General features: G+C 31.0%; 1 protein-coding gene and 1 long non-coding RNA gene across 2 annotated transcripts in view; one reads left to right on the forward strand and one right to left on the reverse strand.

Annotated features, from left to right (window-relative positions):
- The window catches only part of LOC143043719 (uncharacterized), a 49,720-nt gene extending 40,175 nt beyond the window's left edge, over nucleotides 1-9,545 (forward strand). Inside the window, exons 7-8 of the mRNA XM_076215899.1 lie at nucleotides 297-428; nucleotides 9,481-9,545. Of these exons, the coding sequence (XP_076072014.1) occupies nucleotides 297-428; nucleotides 9,481-9,545 (197 nt within the window). The remainder of the gene's footprint in view (nucleotides 1-296; nucleotides 429-9,480) is intronic.
- A 428-nt stretch (nucleotides 9,546-9,973) lies between these two features.
- On the reverse strand, nucleotides 9,974-17,094 carry LOC143043385 (uncharacterized). The gene is made up of 4 exons (XR_012968354.1): nucleotides 17,012-17,094; nucleotides 15,667-15,726; nucleotides 15,053-15,112; nucleotides 9,974-11,302 (listed from the first exon to the last, which is right to left on the reverse strand). It is a non-coding gene; the product is annotated as an uncharacterized LOC143043385 (long non-coding RNA).
- Between the last annotated feature and the right edge of the window lie 1,576 nt (nucleotides 17,095-18,670).

Below are 18,670 nucleotides of genomic sequence, written 5' to 3' on the forward strand. Positions count from 1 at the left end.
TTATAATGCTGATGATAAAAATAGTTTTTTTTTATCTGTGTAAAGGTCTGAAAAAATAAAGGCAACAGTAGTATACCGCTGTTCGAAATTCATAACAAGTGTGTTTTAATTTGATATAATGAATTTTTATAGACAGAGAAAGATTATTTCATATATCGTAAACTTCCCCCAACAATGGTAGGCTGCAACCTAAGGTTGGCAAAATTGTATTCTCCCCCTTATCATGAGTTCTACAAATCTAATATGAACACTAAAATACGTATTGATGAGATTATGTATCATCTTTACTATTTCAGAATTACAAGATAGAGAAATTATAAGAATGAGAAAAATGCACACACACTTTGAAGAGACTGAAGCTTCAAAGAAAGTTTTGATAGAAGTCAAAACTCATGGATTTGTGATATTATCAGGACCACCTGGATCTGGTAAATCTGCAATAGCATATCACAAAGCTTTTGTGTTAGAAAGATCTGATGATTTTACAATCTTGCCTGTTTCTTCCCCAGAAGAAATACGAAAATATACACATGGAAAAAAGTATTGCAACACCTTGATTTTTTAAAACTTGAAAATTCAGTCTCTTTTTTTGGATGAAATATAATAAAATATGTGTATAATATTATTGAAAGATAGTTTATGATAACATTGGCATTGAAACGAACAAAAAATGTTTGAAAAAAAATGATTTATATAACCACAATTTTAATAACAAAATGAAGTGTTATTTGTACAAAAAATGCATTTTACAACTTTTACTGTAGTCGAACTTTGCAATGTCAGACATTTCAAAATTAATCTTCAGATAACTGTTCACATCATGGTTGATCGTTATACGCCAAAGAATTAGTACTTTGTGCGCAGCCTCCATTCAAACGGATAACCGCATCTAAACGTCTTCTGATTGCTTCCATAAATCGACTAATTTGTTGCTAAGGTAGAAGCAACCATTTCTGATGAGGGGCATTGTGTATTTCATGATGTGTTTGAACTGGGGTGTCCTTTCGCGCACTTTTCGCCAAATAGTGTCCCAAATATGTTCGATATGGTTCAAATCCAGGCTACGATCGGGCCAAGGAAGATGAACCGAATTCAATTTGAACATTGGAGCTTCCTCCACGATGCTAATTTCCAACTTTGGCGAGCTCTGCACTACATTGGATACGGAAAACTGTGTGTCTGTTCGTTAGCAAAGGTCTCCGAAATGGTCTTATCGCACGATAACCAATAGCGATGAGTCGATCTCGAACAGTTCTTGTTAAAAGCTTCCTGGATGGCCACCACTCTCTTTTTAGGATTGTCTTGTATGCAATTGGTTTCCTTCTGACCAACCTTCATTATGCTTGATTTTCCTTAGCAAAGGGTATAGGGGGTCTTCATTATCTCGGAAGGTCTTTAACAGTGTGTATTGCCTAATTTTTATACTCAAAACGACTTATAGTGGAATGGTGATGACCAACAATACGTTCAGTTGTTACAACGATATCCCTGCTTCTGTTATGCTGATAATATGCCATCTTGCAGCAGTTAAAAGTTTTCAAGGACCCATTACAAGGTGTCAATCACATAACTTAAAAAACTTGGTTATCTAAAGTGTTGAAAATAATGAGGATAAAAACAGCTGTTTTGCTGTTTACGGGTACAGTAGCTGCATGTGCAGATAAAAACTTATCGAGTCGATATTTATTGATTAAACTCAGGTGATACTTAAATAATGTTTAATTACTTCTATTTTACCAAATTATATCACAAAAAAATAAAGAGTGTTTTTTTAATTTCAATTTCAATAAGGTGTTGCAATACTTTTTTCCATGTGTATATTTATTGTCTGAAACAAAACAGCTGTTTTTGATTGATGATCCAGTAGGCAAATACATTGTTCGTCAATCAAGTATTCAACGATGGATAAATGAAGAATCGTTTATCAAACAAACCTTTACGAACTGCTCAAAATCGAAACTTATATTAACATGCAGATCGAACATTTACAAATGTGGGTTCAGTCGTAAATTAAATTTCTCACAAGGACACTGTGACTTACTTTCGTGTGATTTTAAGTTGTCACTTTTTGAAAGGAGAAACATTTGTCGTAGGTATAACGTTCCAGAGTTAACCGAAGATACAGTCATGGTATATAATTTATTCCCTTTGTTATGTTCGGTTTACTCAAAACAAGAAGATACCGATATGTTTTTTTTTTGTATATCCATACAAAGTCCTTGCGAACGAAATGATAAACCTGAAAGAAAAATCAGATATAGCTTTTCTTGCAATATCATTACTTGTAGTGAAAAATAACAATCTAAAAAACCAAATACTAAGCCTTGACAATCATACAACTAAAGGGTTGTTAAATGACCTATGCAATGAATTAGGATTTGAATACATCCCATCAACTACAGAGCTTCAATCAACATTATATGACTTGAATGGAACATACGTAAATGTAACAAACGAGGGATTCTCTTCTATTAACGAACAGTTATTCCACAACCTTTCGTTTATAGTAGGAGAAAGTATAGTTCATTGTTTAATAAAGTATGGAAGTCGATTTTTTGTTGCTAATCGACTGCAATTAGCTTCTTTAAAAGAGGATCATGACAAATTAACTATAATGGTGAAACCTGAGCAGGAGAAATATTTTTTCCAAAGACTACTGTCTGATAAAAAAAAAACGGTTATCACAGGGATGTGTTTACTAGCATACAGATGAACTGTTTTTCATTTCGAAATAAACTCATTGGACGTCTTCACGATTTACAGACTAAAGATTTTAAATGTGATGATAATAGCTCTACACCTCTTCATATTGTATCAGAACTAGGTTATGATGATTTGGCAGATTCACTTATTCAATTAAAAAGGGATCACATATATTATCAGGACAAATACAACAGAACGCCTTTGTACTTGGCATGTTTAGGTGGTCATCGACAAATAGCAAACATAATTCAGGAGAACGACAAATCTACTCTTGAAATTACAAAATTGACGACTTAACCCCATTTGATGCCGCCTCAAATAATGACAATGTATGTACTATGACAATGCTCCTGAAATATGATGCAAAAGTGAACAGGACGGATAAGATAATGCAACGAACTGCGCTGCAAAGAGCTTGTGAAACGGGAAGTTTCAATGCAGTTACGTTCCTGCTGTCTAAGAATGTAGACATCAAAAATACAGATATAAATGGAATGAACGCGATTGATATAGCACATTCAAAAGGATATCTTAAAACTGTTGAGCTTCTTCGTAAATATAATAAAACTATGATAGATGAGTGGTTATAATAACAGAACACCTCCTTCTTTAGCTCATTGAAAGAACCAACAAAACATAATGAAAAAGCTTTTGAAATACAAAGCAAATGTTATCCAAACTAACGTAAAAAGCAAATCACCTTTCATAAAGTATTTTTAATTTTCAATGAAAATATAATAGATCTATTGTTACATGATTCTACCAAAGTAAATGAAAAAAAAACACTAGTAATGGTTTCTTGCAATCATACGTCGCATTTATGAAAGGTCATTTAGAAAGATGTTATTTATTACGTGACAGAGGTTCAAATATCAACACAAGTGACAAATATTTATCTACTCCACCTAATGGTGCGCGAAGAGAAAACAATGAACGAACCATTATGTTTTAATAGTATATAATGCTAAAACCAATGCAGCCAATACAAGCACAGGAGTCGCTATTGTACAAAATATGAACGAGTATTTTACATTGTTGTTATATTTTCGATGAAAAGAGGATTTCCAACCTCGGTGTAGTATGTTTAAAAGGAGATAAACAAACAGTGCAAGTACTACTTGATATAAAAGCCAATCAAAGAAACCATAATGTCTGTCTATTTACTCATATAGGTGGAATCCCGCTTTTAAACAATCAGCATATATCTGATAACATTATCATGATAAGGTGTTTGTTATACATGTGTATGTGTATAGTACCAGTCTATGGAAGAAGCGTATCGATAAAAACTTTTCTTATATCACATAGCGATATTGTCTAATATCAATTGTAAATATGCAGACATTCCATGCGGAAAATGTTGTTTTCGGCAACGAAAAATTAAGAAAATACTAATTTTAAAACTTATTGTTTAAATAAAAACAACAATTGAGTCTAAATATACATGCAGAAGTTAGTTAGAAGCTTAAGTTTATGTCAGTGTAAAATTTGAGGTGCTGTGTTTTTCTTATATACATAAATAAACAATGCGATACTTTTAAAATAAATTATCAATGCGATACTTTTAAAATATCATAGCGAGTTTTTGTTATATCAATATTAGTACAGATTAGTATTAATATTAGACTGTTGTACCCATATTTTGACAATTTTACCTATTATGTCTGTTTTGTTCACGCATCGTTGTAAATATGACAGAATTTGATGAGACTGCAATACACATGAGAGGTGAAGTGCTATAAAACCAGGTTCAATCCACCATTTTCAAAATTTGAAAATGCCAGTACCGAGTCAGAAATATGATAGTTGTTATCCATTCGTTTGGTGTGTTTTATCATTTGATTATACCATTTGATATTAAAGGGACTTTCTGATTTGAATTTTCCTCGGTGTTCAATTTAATTTTTTTAAATTTTACTTTTTAGTAGTATTGTATGTAAATAAGCAGTTTTAAGACCATTGCTTAAATTCAAATTGTTTTTGGTAACATCTTACAAATTTCTCAATTGGTTTAGGAAGCAAATCTAATCAAATAAGAGTTTAATAAACAATGCCGTAATCAAATAATCCAATAGCTAAGTATCAAAATGATTGACCTGTAATTTTGAATCTCCTTCTTTTAAAATTAGACCGTTGGTTTTCCTGTTTGAATGGTTTAACACTAGCAATGTTCTTGTTCCTATATAGCATGGTGTTCGCTGTGAGCCAAGGCTCCGTGTTTAAGGACCTACTTTGATCTAAAATGGGTTACTTTAAACAAATTATTACTTTGATGGAAAGTTGTCTCATTCGAACTCATGCACCATCTTCTTGTATCTATAAATCTTTAAAATTTCCCCTTATAAATAACTGCTTTCCAGTCCTCCAACTGAACAATCTAAATTTATGAATATAGAAAAGATATATAGATATAGGAAGATGTGGTGTGAGTGCCAATGAGACAACTCTCCATCCAAATAACAATTTTTTAAAAAAGTAAACCATGATTATAGGTCAATGTACGGCCTTCAACACGGAGCCTTGGCTCACACCTAACAACAAGCTATAAAGGGCCCCAAAATTACTAGTGTAAAATCATTCAAACGGGAAAACCAACGGTCTAATCTATATAAAAAAAAAACGAGAAACAAGAAACACGTTTATATTACATAAACAAAAGACAACTACTGTACATCAGATTCTGACTTTGGACAGGTGCAAACATTTGCAGCGGGATTAAACGTTTTAATGGATCCAAACTTTTTCCCTTTTTCTGAAACAATAGCATAACATCACAACATAGAAAAACACACGATAAACTATCAATTGGCAGACTTAACTCAATCAAAAAACGTAAATTAATACACAATGAACGAATGAACGAATATACACATTTCTAACGTCAAAAGACATTTACATCTTATTTATTTGTGTTCTAAACATTTTTTTAGTACTCATTGAAGAAATGAATTTATAAGAAGCGATACGGATTGTTATTTTGCACTAAGAAAAGTTCGCATATTTATACGATCGGTTACATTTGTACTAGCCAAAAACGGAAGTCAAATCTATGTGGTAACAATACATCGGAATACCCTCACGGTCATCGCGATGCAAAAGAGCGTCCACGTGGCGAGCTGATTATGTTCATAGAGATATCGATGTACCAACGGGGGAAAGTATTTGATATCCAAAAAGAACTGTCTTCCTTCTCAATATCTTTTGCTATGTTAATAATAAATATATTTTCTGTTTTGACAAGATTTTTGATTTTCGTTGTATCTGTACTCAGTTGGTATCTTCAAAGAGCGGGACATCAGCATTTGTACATTGTAATTTGTTTGGATTATTGATTTTACCATTTGAACATTCATTGTAATTTGGAGCTGTATTGGATTGGATTGTTTGAATGAATGTTTCTTTTAAGTAATGATATTTTTTGTCTATTTCGATATTACCAAGGTGGGTAGACTATAGCAATGTGACCAGTAAATTAGAATCTAATAGGTCGGTAGACGTATTTGCAACCGCTTTTAAATTCCGCCATTGCATCATCACTTCAAATAGAATTATAAAAAAAGAAGATGTGGTAAGATTGCCAATGAGACAACTGTCCACAAGAGACCAAAATAACGCAGACATTTACAATTATAGGTCGCCGTACGGCCATCAACAATGAGCAAAGCCCATACCGCATAGTCAGCTATAAAAGGCCCCGATAAGACAATGTAAAACAATTCAAACGAGAAAATAACGGCCTTATTATATAAAGAAAAATGAACGAAACACAAATATGAAACACATTACCAAACCACTGAATTACAGGCTCCTGACTTGGGAAAGGCACATACATAAATAATGTGGCGGGGTTAAACATGTTAGTTGGTTGGTTAAACCATGTGATTGAAAACAATAGACTGAACAAGTTGTTAACACTTTCAACTATCAATAGGGTCAAGCAACATTTTCAGAATGATAAGTTCTTGTAAGCGTTAATTGTGTTACAGTTACGAAATTTTAGTGATGTTGATCCTAAAACATTGAACTGGTCATGATCTAAGTTTGTGAATTATGTTTGCAGTTTTCTTGACATGCATTGTGACGTGTCATCGTATTAGTTCTATATTAGAAAACTATAGCAGTTATATTAGAAAAGTATCGCATTCATAAATTTTTGATATTAAAAAATCATCGCTATGATATAAGACAAAATATAGCAGTGTCGTTGACTTATAGGCGATTTTGGCGTAGCAAACAATTTAATTCATCTCAATTGCATTCCACTGAATTTGCTACATCATATTTATAGAATGTATACATCTACAAATGATAAATCGTGCATTTATGTTTCATTTATTCAATAATTCAATTTTCTCGTTTAAATACACCTTGATTGTTATTACATAAAATAACTCATGAAAATTCTACACCAGACGTAAGTCGTGTTAAATGTCACCCTGTTTTAAGAAAAGAGTCATTACTTTATACCGAGAAATCTGCCTTTCTTCGTACAAATGCTAACATTCGTCTGAAATTTCCCACAATGCAACTCGTTGATATAAGACAATATCGCTTGTTGATATAAGAAAAGCTTTTATCGAATCGCTTCTTCCATAGACTGAGTAATCTGTTCACTGACTTTAGAAATGACGTCCCATAGAGCACGAGTTCTAGTAATAGAACAATTAAACCGTTTATTTATTAACTAATTTTGGGTTGCTGGGTGAATACCTTAATACATTAAAATATCAAGGTCTCAAAGAACATCGGTCACTCATAAAAGAAGAGTTGAGGTATATTAGTTTCATATAAAATTGAAAATGGAAATTGCAAATATTTTAAAAGGACAACAATCCGGCCAAAGACCTAGATGCCGACTTTATCTGGCTTCCTAACACAAATGTGATGTGCACTAGTGCAGTGCAAATTGACGTCATACTGTTAATACATTAAAATATCAAGGTCTCGAAGAACATCGGTCACTCATAAAAGAAGAGTTGAGGTATATTAGTTTCATATAAAATTGAAAATGGAAATTGCAAATATTTTAAAAGGACAACCACCCGGCCAAAGACTTAGATGTCGACTTTATCTGCCTTCCTAACACAAATGTGCACTAGTGCAGTGCAAATTGACGTCATACTGAACTACAAAATATAAAAATTAACTAAAATTTTAAACAAAGGATATAAATGAAATAACATTTCAAAGTACAAGGGCTGATAACAGGGAATATTCAGCAATAAATGAACTTGTATTGTATTTCTTGAGACATACACTGTGGTTAATTATGGAACAGAAATATTGTTAGTCTCGTCCATTTTCTAAAAAAACAAAAGACATGTGCATTAGAAAATACAATGATTATGTTGATAAATTTTCTGTATCAACTTCACAAAAAATACATGATGGTCTTGGAGTATAGAAGCTATGTACAGCATGATATTGTTTATCATTTATTTGCGTGTTATACTGTTCTTTTTATCTGCATATGTATATTTATTCTTAGCTGTTTTTGTCTGTTGTTAATATTCATTTGGCATTACTCGGCATTTCTATATCCCGCCACTGCATTATTATCCTACAGTCATTTTTTATCCATGTCTTTTAATTGTGCTTATGTACTCTGTCTATAAAGTGTCTTTTATGCACCATTTTGTTTCTCTTTTTTTAAATAGTTATTTGTATTTATGATTATTACTCAATATTGACGGCTGTTTGGCTCACACATTGTTCTCAGTATATCGGAATTCTATGCAATTTTCATATAAATTAGAGGTTTGGTTTCTTTACTTAATCCATTATTTTAAACATACGGAAATGCTTGTACAAAGTTGGGAATATGACAGTTGTTTATCTTTCATTTAATCTGTTTGAACTTTTGATTTTTGTTGTTTTAGGAAGAACTTTCTGTTTGGTATTATTGTTATTTTACTTTTTAGGCATTATTGGACAATTGAATTCTAAGATAACAGGAACAAATACGTAACGTATCGAGTCAAAATGTAAGTTCTCTACTTTGTGTGCTTGCCGATTTACACATACACTTTACGGTTTGATTCGAATTGTTCAATGTACTGTTATTAAACTACTGCCCATTATTATGGAATAAGGAGTTTGAACTCCGACAAACATTCCTTAACATAGGATAATTTTTTAGCTAGTTTGTCAATGACGGCATTATTTATTTTACTTGCCAAATTAGTTGTTCAGAAAATTTCAAACAAAAACACCAAACACTGGAAAGTTTATCAGTAGCGGCTCTACCAATATTTGTTTCACATTGATAAACTCAATGATCGGCTAACAGTGTGTGATCAATTCTCGACATCCAACAATTTCATTAAAGCTTCTTAATGTACGTTTTCCCTCTTAAGTTTGTGTAATGTGTGTCAAACTTATGAAAACCCCTGTTTTGAAAGTTCATCAAACGCCCGTTGACCTCTAGCATTCATTTTGAAAATAGCCAATTTTGAATAAAGGAAAGACTTTCTACTAAGAAATATAGTTTAATTTGTATTTCTAAACCAACCAGACAGACAAGGGTGTGGTGTATAATTGGTTTAACTTGATATAATTTGACTTGGAATAAAACCAATTATATCCGATAAAGTAAATAAATTTATAGAAATTATTTGAATGTGGTTAATCATGGAAATAAACCGTTTACCATTAAAATCAACATTGGGGCATTTATATGTATTGCAATATGAATATTGTGATTATTTTCTATAAATATAAGAGTTGTGGTATGATTGCCAAAGACATATAATGATTATTTTATGTTTCACTCTTCAGTGGCAAATTTTGAGGTGAGGGAAAATGACAGTGTTAGTGACTTAAAAGGATTATCTAGTATGTAAACAATATTATGATCTATTCTGTAGACTCAACATAACTCCTTTTTCCTCGACGTACTTGCTGTGAAGACAAGGTCACAATGACGAGATTTAACACTGCCCTATCTCAGTAAAATTGATGTTTTAAAATGTTTTGACAAATATAGATGTATCGTTAGAATTAAACTCCATAAGTTAAGGTGTTGGTTTTTTGGTTTTGCAGCCATAAGGCAGAAAATAAAATTAAGTTTTACCAAAATATTTAGGCACACTGTTTTTAGCATAACAGTCTTTTAATATACCTCTCTGGGAATTGATGATAAAAATATACTCATTTTCATTATCAATTAATCTTGAGCTAAAAAACAAATAAATACAACACCTTTGTGCTAGTATTTTTATGTAATCAAATAACAAAAATAATAAACCTTGCATAAAGCTCTTAACTCTTTTCACACATATTTGAACATACCATCATACATGTACAGTATTTTACGAAAATCATTAGGGAAGGTAGGTATTCACAAGTCAATTTCGTTTTCATGTATCAAATCCAAATAACCGCTAGTACCCGGGTCTCCGTAAGAAGCGATAACTTTTCCCAAAGGACCATCGTCCATATATATAAATTTGCTAGGCCATTTTCGCGTGCAAATCATGTATTTTTCGTTGTCAAGACGTACTATTTTCCATTCTCTTTTTGGGCCTGTCTTTTGTTTCTGACCTCTTACAGTTGCATTATCTTTCATATACATATACCAAGATGGCCATTGAACTGACCTGATTAGAAATATGTTGTCGATTTTAGAATGTGATTTAAACTCGAAGAGTAAACTGCGTTTATCATCGGGTTTTTTGACACTCCATATTGTTCCTGTAGGCGTGTAAGACATCACTGCTCGATATTCTAGCCATTTTTGTGGACGGATTGCAAAATTGTTATTGTTTAGCACATCGTAGAGATCTTGCAGGGTAATTCCTTTAACTTTCATGTATTCAGTTATAAAGTCATATTCTGATGGATGGAATAAAGCAAAAAATGCAACGGTGTCTACTGTTGGTTGTGCAAATGTTTTCAGAAAATTTGCTTGAGTTTCTTCTATATCCTTAAGTATTGTTAACATAAGCTGGTGTATATCCACAGTACAAGGTTCACTATGGCTATAACATGTATAATATTGAATACAATATGCAGATATTAGAAACTGTACGTCCATATAAAGGTTAATCAATTTATGTGATTTATATTGTACTCTTTTTACTTCGTCCTCAGTGCATATATCTTTGCTTTTCATTAATAAAGATATTTTGTTCTGTATACTTTTAACAAACACCGTTATTTCGCTGACCAAACTATTCGAGTAATCATGGTTTTCGGTCAGGCTTTTATAGAGTGTTTCAAATTTGTTTCGAATGTCAATAATTTTTGAATTCATATCATCTGGCAATTTGTCCTGCTTCTCTATTTTAATAACTCGAGTTGGCCATAGCCATTGTAAAACTATTGCTGGTATTTGAATGCAATCAATTTCATCTCTACTTATAGTATTGAGGGTTTTTGAAATTATTTGTATTAGCTTTATCCCATCCACAAAATTAATTTCCTCTGTTTTATCATTTTCTAATATGTTGTTAACAGCAACAAGAAAATTAAGTATTCCTTTACCGCGATGACCTTTTGACTTAACTATATTACAAATAGATATAGCTTTCTGTTTGTCCAGTTTTGAAAGTGTTTTCTCTAGCTTATCAATAGTAGATGCAATTCTTCGTGCTATTGTCTGAAAATAACAAATTGTATAAAAATCTATAAGTTGACCATGAACAGTATTGTATACTAGTAGTATATACTATTGAAGTGTATGTTTTAAGGAGACGAGATTGTTGAAACGTAGCATAAGTCATTTTAGAATATATCACAAAAAATATTGTTCAAGACTTGATGTTTGATTCGTTAGTTTTTAATTTAAGATATATACTTAAAATTGTATGAAAGCTAACATACAAATCCATGAAATAATAACGAACTCATTGGCAAAACTACATGAATAAAGGCAACAGTAGTATACCGCTGTTCAAACTCATAAATCCATGGACAAAAAAACAAAATCGGGGTAACAAACTAAAACTGAGGGAAACGCATTAAATATAAGAGGAGAACAACGACACAACACTACAATGTAACACACACAGAAACGGACCAAGCATCAGACAAAATCCCACGAGAATAATAAATATAACATCAAAACCAAATACATGAATTTGGGATAGACATGAACGCATTAATATGTTATTGGCATGGCAGAAAAAAACAACATTATGTTTTTTTGCTTGTGAATCCTTTCATATTCACTGTTTGATAAACGATAAACTGGTTGACTGTTCACGTTGAAACTCAACATGTGCATCTACAACATTTGTATATATCAATAAAAAATATTTTTATATGTTTGAAAAAGTATTCTTCTATTCTAAAATTGCATGAGCGAAAAAAATCTATTATCGCTCAGCGGGTAAATTATGACGTTGTGATTAGTTAAACGCCGTCGCGTGGTGTTTATGTTAAATAGCAAATCCTGCTCCACATGTGATAAACTAGTTATTCAACGGTCCATTACTGGCTATTTATGAACCATAGAGAGTAGGCAAAATGCATAGCAGATTCGAAATTCGGCCTCACACCCTATGTATCAGTAGGGAGGCAATAACGAATCATATTAGTAATATTTTCATTCCTTGTAACTGACGTTAAATTAACAGAAAAAGGGCCTGATTTACTTACATTCGTTTCCAGGTACTACTATTAATATACTGAAACATTTTAGTGTGTCGATGTTCTTTCTGAGCATGTTTGATTCAGATTATGATTGCGAATTATATAATTAATACACGTGTATCAACTCATTTTGAGATTGAACAAGTTATTATCATCAAAACTTGTTCACTAAGACCTCATTTAGTTTCTTTATACTCGGAGTACATAGTAGCTGAAAGGCAAATATCAAATTTGTTTCTGAAAAAATCTTTCATAGAATTGAGGATCGAAATGGGGAATGTGTCAAAGAGACAAAAACCTGACCAAAGAGCACAAAACATCCGGAGGTCACAAATGAGTCTTAAACAGAAAGAAAAACTCCCGCACTGGAGGCTTGCTTCAGCTGGCCCTAAACACAAATATGTACTAGTCCAGGAATAAAGGTATGGCACGCCGTTTTTATATTTATTCAAATTTGAAGATATCTTATTTATTTAACAAGATATCTTATTAAGTATTAAGATATCTTCAATTTCTATAAGATATCTTATTTAATTTGAAAGTAAATAAGAATCTCTATTAGTTTATAAGATATCTCTATTAGTTTATAAGATATCTCTATAAGTTAATAAGATATCTCTATTATTAATAAGATATCTTATAAAGTATATAAGATATCTTATAAAGTATATAAGATATCTTATAAAGTATACAAGATATCTTATAAAGTATATAAGATATCTTATAAAGTATACAAGATATCTTATAAAGTATATAAGATATCTTACTTCTTTATAAAGATGTCTTTTAAATACATACTTTATAAGATATCTTATTAATTAATAGAGATGTCTTATAAACTAATAGAGATATCTTATTTACTTATGGAGATATCTTATATATTAAATAAGATATCTTTATAACCAATTAAATAAAATATCTCTATAAGTTAATAAGATATCTCTATTAGTTTATAAGATATATCTATTAGTTTATAAGATATCGCTATAAGTAAATAAGATATCTCTATAAGTTAATAAGATATCTCTAAAAGTTTATAAGATATCTCCATTAGTTTATAAGATATCTCTATTAGTTTATAAGATATCTCTATTAATTAATAAGATATCTTATAAAGTATATAAGATATCTTACTTCTTTATAAAAATATCTTTTAAATACATACTTTATAAGATATCTTATTAATTAATAGAGATATCTTATAAACTAATAGAGATATCTTATTAACTTATGGAGATGTCTTATTAAGTAAATAAGATATCTCTATTATAAACTATATAAAAGATATAAAAGATATCTTATATAGTTATATAGCCTCTAGTATTTGTTTGTCTTGTTTTTGAATATCTCTATTATTTAATAATATATTACAAGATATCTCTATAAGTTAATAAGATATCTCTATTAGTTTATAAGATATCTCTGTTAGTTTATGAGATATCGCTATAAGTAAATAAGATATCTCTATAAGTTAATAAGATATCTCTAAAAGTTTATAAGATATCTCCATTAGGTTATAAGATATCTTACAAACTCATTTAATATATAAGATATCTTATTTAATAAATCAGATATCTCAATTAATATATAAGATATCTCATTTGGTATTAAGATATCTCAATTAGTTTATAAGATTCATGAGGTATTATTAATTCGTATATTTTAATCAATTTGATTCGTTTAGGGATAGTCACATGTTAAACTATATTTTCAAAGGTAGAGAGAAAACGGCGGATAGCAAAACGCATATTGACCGGCAAAAAGCATATTGCACTGTTATTTTTAGAATATCTAAAAACCGATATACTTTGTGACGTCATGTAATGAATTTCAGGATATTGTTTAACGTTTTGAAACAAATGATATCTGTGATCGATTATTTGACGAAAAAAAATCTTCAAATACATAAGATGTCCCCAAAAAAAAGTAAATGAAATAACAACTAATATGTTGTTATTGTCAAGGAGACAATGTAATATATATAAAGTTCCAACAAACCTAAATGACGATTTTGATACAAACATGGTCGGAATTAATGATATAACAAATATAGCCTTTGTATGAGGCCAATACAGGATATATCGACCCAAAGAAGTATATCGACCTCGGACTTCGTCCTCAGTCAATATACTTCTTTCAGGTCAATATATCCTTGTATCGACCTCATACAAAGGCTATATTTTTATAATATAGTTAATAAGATATCTTATAAATAAATAGAGATATCTTATATTTTAAATAAGATATCTTATATATTTAATAAGATATCTTTATAAACATTTTAATAAGATATCTTATTTAATATATAAGATATCTTATTTAATAAATCAGATATCTCAATTAATATATAAGATATCTCATTTTGTTATTAAGATATCTCAATTAGTTTATAAGATATCTTATTTTACTAAATAAGATATCTCGAAATTGAATAAATATAATAACGGCGTGTCATATAAAGGACGATATACTATACTCCGAAATAAATAAATGAACTAAATTCAAAAACAAGACAAACAAATACTAGAGGCTCCTGACATGGGACAGGCGCAAAACTTCTTCGGAATTCAACATGTTTTGTGAGATCTTACACCTCCCCTAATACCTTGAGCAAATTTAGAAAAACAAAAACACAGCAATACGCACAGTTAAAGTCAGTTTAAAAGAAGTCTGAGGCCGATGTCAGGATAGGTAACAAAAGAAAATTACCAAAATACATTTTTTGCATTGCAAACTAAAGCAGCTTAACACTTACATCTTCCTCATCAAAAGTTTCATCGACCACAACAAATCCTTCTTCACAGCTATCTTTTGGCTATAAAATAGATTTGTAAAAATAATTATATTTCAATTGTGTTCTGTTTGGTTAATTGCAATGTTTACATTGCCAAATGCAAACAATCCACTCAAACATGTCAAAAACGTTATATTTATTTTTCTATGTCTTATCCAATTTATCCTTTTCCTGACCTGTTGAATGTTTTCTTTTGTAACGTGATGTTTGTTTGATCTAAAATATTCGTTAGTCAAATTCGATTGTGACTTCAAGTATTCTTGCTATCGTCTAAATTTCCCATTGTCGCGTCATGAAAAAAAAGTGACGACGTTTTATGACGTCGCATAAAAAGAACACATATTTTTTGCAACATATTTGAAAAGAAGCAATAACTTTGCCTGCATATTGTTTCAAAATCCCTAGAGAAACAGGTTTCACCACCAAATCACTTGAATTTGAAATATTTAAAATGCTCGGCGAATCTCGCGTATTTAATTTGAAAATGTAAATGTAACTGTATCTAATTGATAAATATCGTATCACACTCGATGAAGTGGGATAATGCATATTTAGCTGATTAATTTAAAACTTACATCTTCTTCATGACCAGATGCATTACGGTTTTTATGCTCTTCATCGCAGTTGTTTTCTAACTGTAAAAAATATAGACAAATCACAATAAGCTGTTTGTAGCCTTAAATGGAACACGTATACATAGTCAACTTTACACATTAAGTACAAATGTCAAATTCACTATTCTTAAATACTACATGAAAACGACAAAAGTGTATGTTATATTGAAGGATAACGCAAGATTGAAACGTTAGAATATAAGTATTTCATATAAAAACTACATAATGGTTTGACAATATCTAAATATCACTCTCAATTAAGCTTTATGAAATGACTTTCATGTGAAAGAATCTTCATGCACGTCAAGGAAGATCTTGCTGATATTCTGAAGTTGGGGTTGATGTTGATAAATTTCTAGTTTCCTATGTTAAGTTTTGTCATGTGTTGTCATCTGTTGTTTGTCTGATTATCTCTTGGTTATTTATTTTTCAATCAATACGTGTTCAGTTAATTTTCGACATATGAGTTTAAATGTCCCTATGGTATATTGCGCTTCTCTTTTACGTCACTATCACACTGTGTAGCTATTAGTATTTGTTCTATATCATGAGTTTAACATGGTTGAATAATGCTTATTTCTATTCACTTAGGTGCTAGTTGCACGTCATATTATTTTTCGGGTGTTGTGTCACAAAATAATATATTGCAATATCAAATTAAAAAGCATGGTTAAAGTAAATGGGTTGAAATACAATTGTATCAAGAACTAAGCGAAAACTAAAGAAAATAATATTTACAGAAAAGTTACTTATAAACAAATTTAATGTATGTTAATTTCAAATTATCCTCGACCTATTCACTCACAAACAAATAAAAGTCCTATGATATGTTGGTCTAGTTTATACACCAATAAATTCCTTTAAAAAGGCGTTTAATCCTTATAATTCTTTAAAATTAGAGAAATTGAATATATTTTTCTATACTCGCATCCTTTATCACACATTCATTGTATATGTATGTAATTGAATAGGCCTGGCGCATGAATATATTTGTTGATTGACGAAAAAATATGTATTAAATGAGATTGCTATTTGATAACAAATAAACTGCAAAAATCTTATTATCATTCAAACGAATGTTTTTGTGTTTATTATTTTATTTATTGTTTATAATCGCCGCCATCTTGTTAACATTGGTTATGAAAAAATGAGAAAAAAAGATCGGTCAACGTCATCTATCAAAAAATAACCAACGTTTAGATCAACTACCGGAAGTCCTCACGAGCAATCATATCAACGTTTTCCCTTATACATGTTATATGCAAATCATATAAGAATTATAACATTATATTATGTTGAACCATACGTTATTATCTTCCTTGTGTCCATCTAATTCTTCTGTGTTATTTTCAATGCAAATCATCCGCATGATCTGCCTATGATATTTACCTGCAAGACATTCAATAAAATATCTTATCATCGAGATAATGTATTTTTATTCTTTATTCCGGCTTGATGTTTATGTACATTAACTGTAGAAAGTTTTTGCTGGGGTTTATACGTTATTACAGTTGAAATTATAAATTTTCCTCACCCCAGAACCAACATACCAAAATTCTACCGTACATGGAGTATCCAATCATAAGATGCACAAACGTTTATCGAAAAGTACAAAGACATAATGAATAAATGTCCAGTGTCTGCTTCACAAATAATACAAGTTGGTCTTGATTTATAAATGTTATGTGCTGAGGTTGCTCATGTTTTTGTTTTTTTTTAATTGAAGTGTACCTTTACTTTTTTCGTGCTATTATGTCCCTTATGGTCGTCATATGACTTTTGAAGTACATTGGTATTAATGCATACTACCGTATAATATACATCGGAACTAAACACATTTATGCAAAAACCAGTTGTTGGCATGACACGGGTTATATGCTCTTCTCATATATGTTATGATGGTATGATACTAAACCCCTAACGGGTAGGATTGTGCCTGATGTTCATATGATGAAATCATAATCTTTCAGTCAGTTTAATTGAAGTCTGGAGCTGGCATGTCAGTTAACTGCTAGTAGTCTGTTGTTATTTATGTATGATTGTCATTTTGTTTATTTTTATTTGGTTACATCTTCTGACATCAGACTCGGACTTCTCTTGAACTGAATTTTAATGTGCGTATTGTTATGCGTTTACTTTTCTACATTGGCTAGAGGTATAGGGGGAGGGTTCAGATCTCACAAACATGTTTAACCCCGCCGCATTTTTGCGCCTGTTCCAAGTCAGGAGCCTCTGGCCTTTGTTAGTCTTGTATTATTTTAATTTTAGTTTATTGTGTACAATTTGGAAATTAGTATGTCGTTCATTATCACTAAACTAGTATATAAAATTGAGAATGGAAATGGGGAATGTGTCAAAGAGACAACAACCCGCCCAAATAAAAAACAACAGCAGAGGGTCACCAACAGGTCTTCAATGTAGCGAGAAATTCGGAGGCGTCCTTCAGCTGGCCCCTAAACAAATATATACTAGTCCAGTGATAATGAACGCCATACTAATTTCCAAATTGTACACAAGAAACTAAAATTAAAATAATACAAGACTAACAAAGGCCAGAGGCTCCTGACTTGGGACAGGCGCAAATATATTTGTTTAGGGGCCAGCTGAAGGACGCCTCCGGGTGTGGGAATTTTTCGCTACATTGAAGACCTGTTGGTGACCTTCTGTTGTTTTTTTCTATGGTCGGGTTGTTGTTTCTTTGGCACATTCCCCATTTCCATTCTCAATTTTACCATATGTTTTTAATTTTAATATTGGGCACGTGAAAGGTGGATTAAAGCTGGTTTATAGCTAGCGTAACCTCCCACTTGTATGACAGTTGTTTATAGTCCCGTTATATTGAAAAAATTGGCTGAACAACTCAAACAGTCATAATAGGTTAATGTGTAAAAAATTCATGCAAACATACAAAGTAATCTAACAAAGACGCCAGCAAAAAAAACTAAGTAGATATGTATTTCGACAA

Source organism: Mytilus galloprovincialis, chromosome 8 (genome assembly GCF_965363235.1).
Source record: "Mytilus galloprovincialis chromosome 8, xbMytGall1.hap1.1, whole genome shotgun sequence".
NCBI classification, from domain to species: Eukaryota; Metazoa; Mollusca; class Bivalvia; order Mytilida; family Mytilidae; genus Mytilus; species Mytilus galloprovincialis.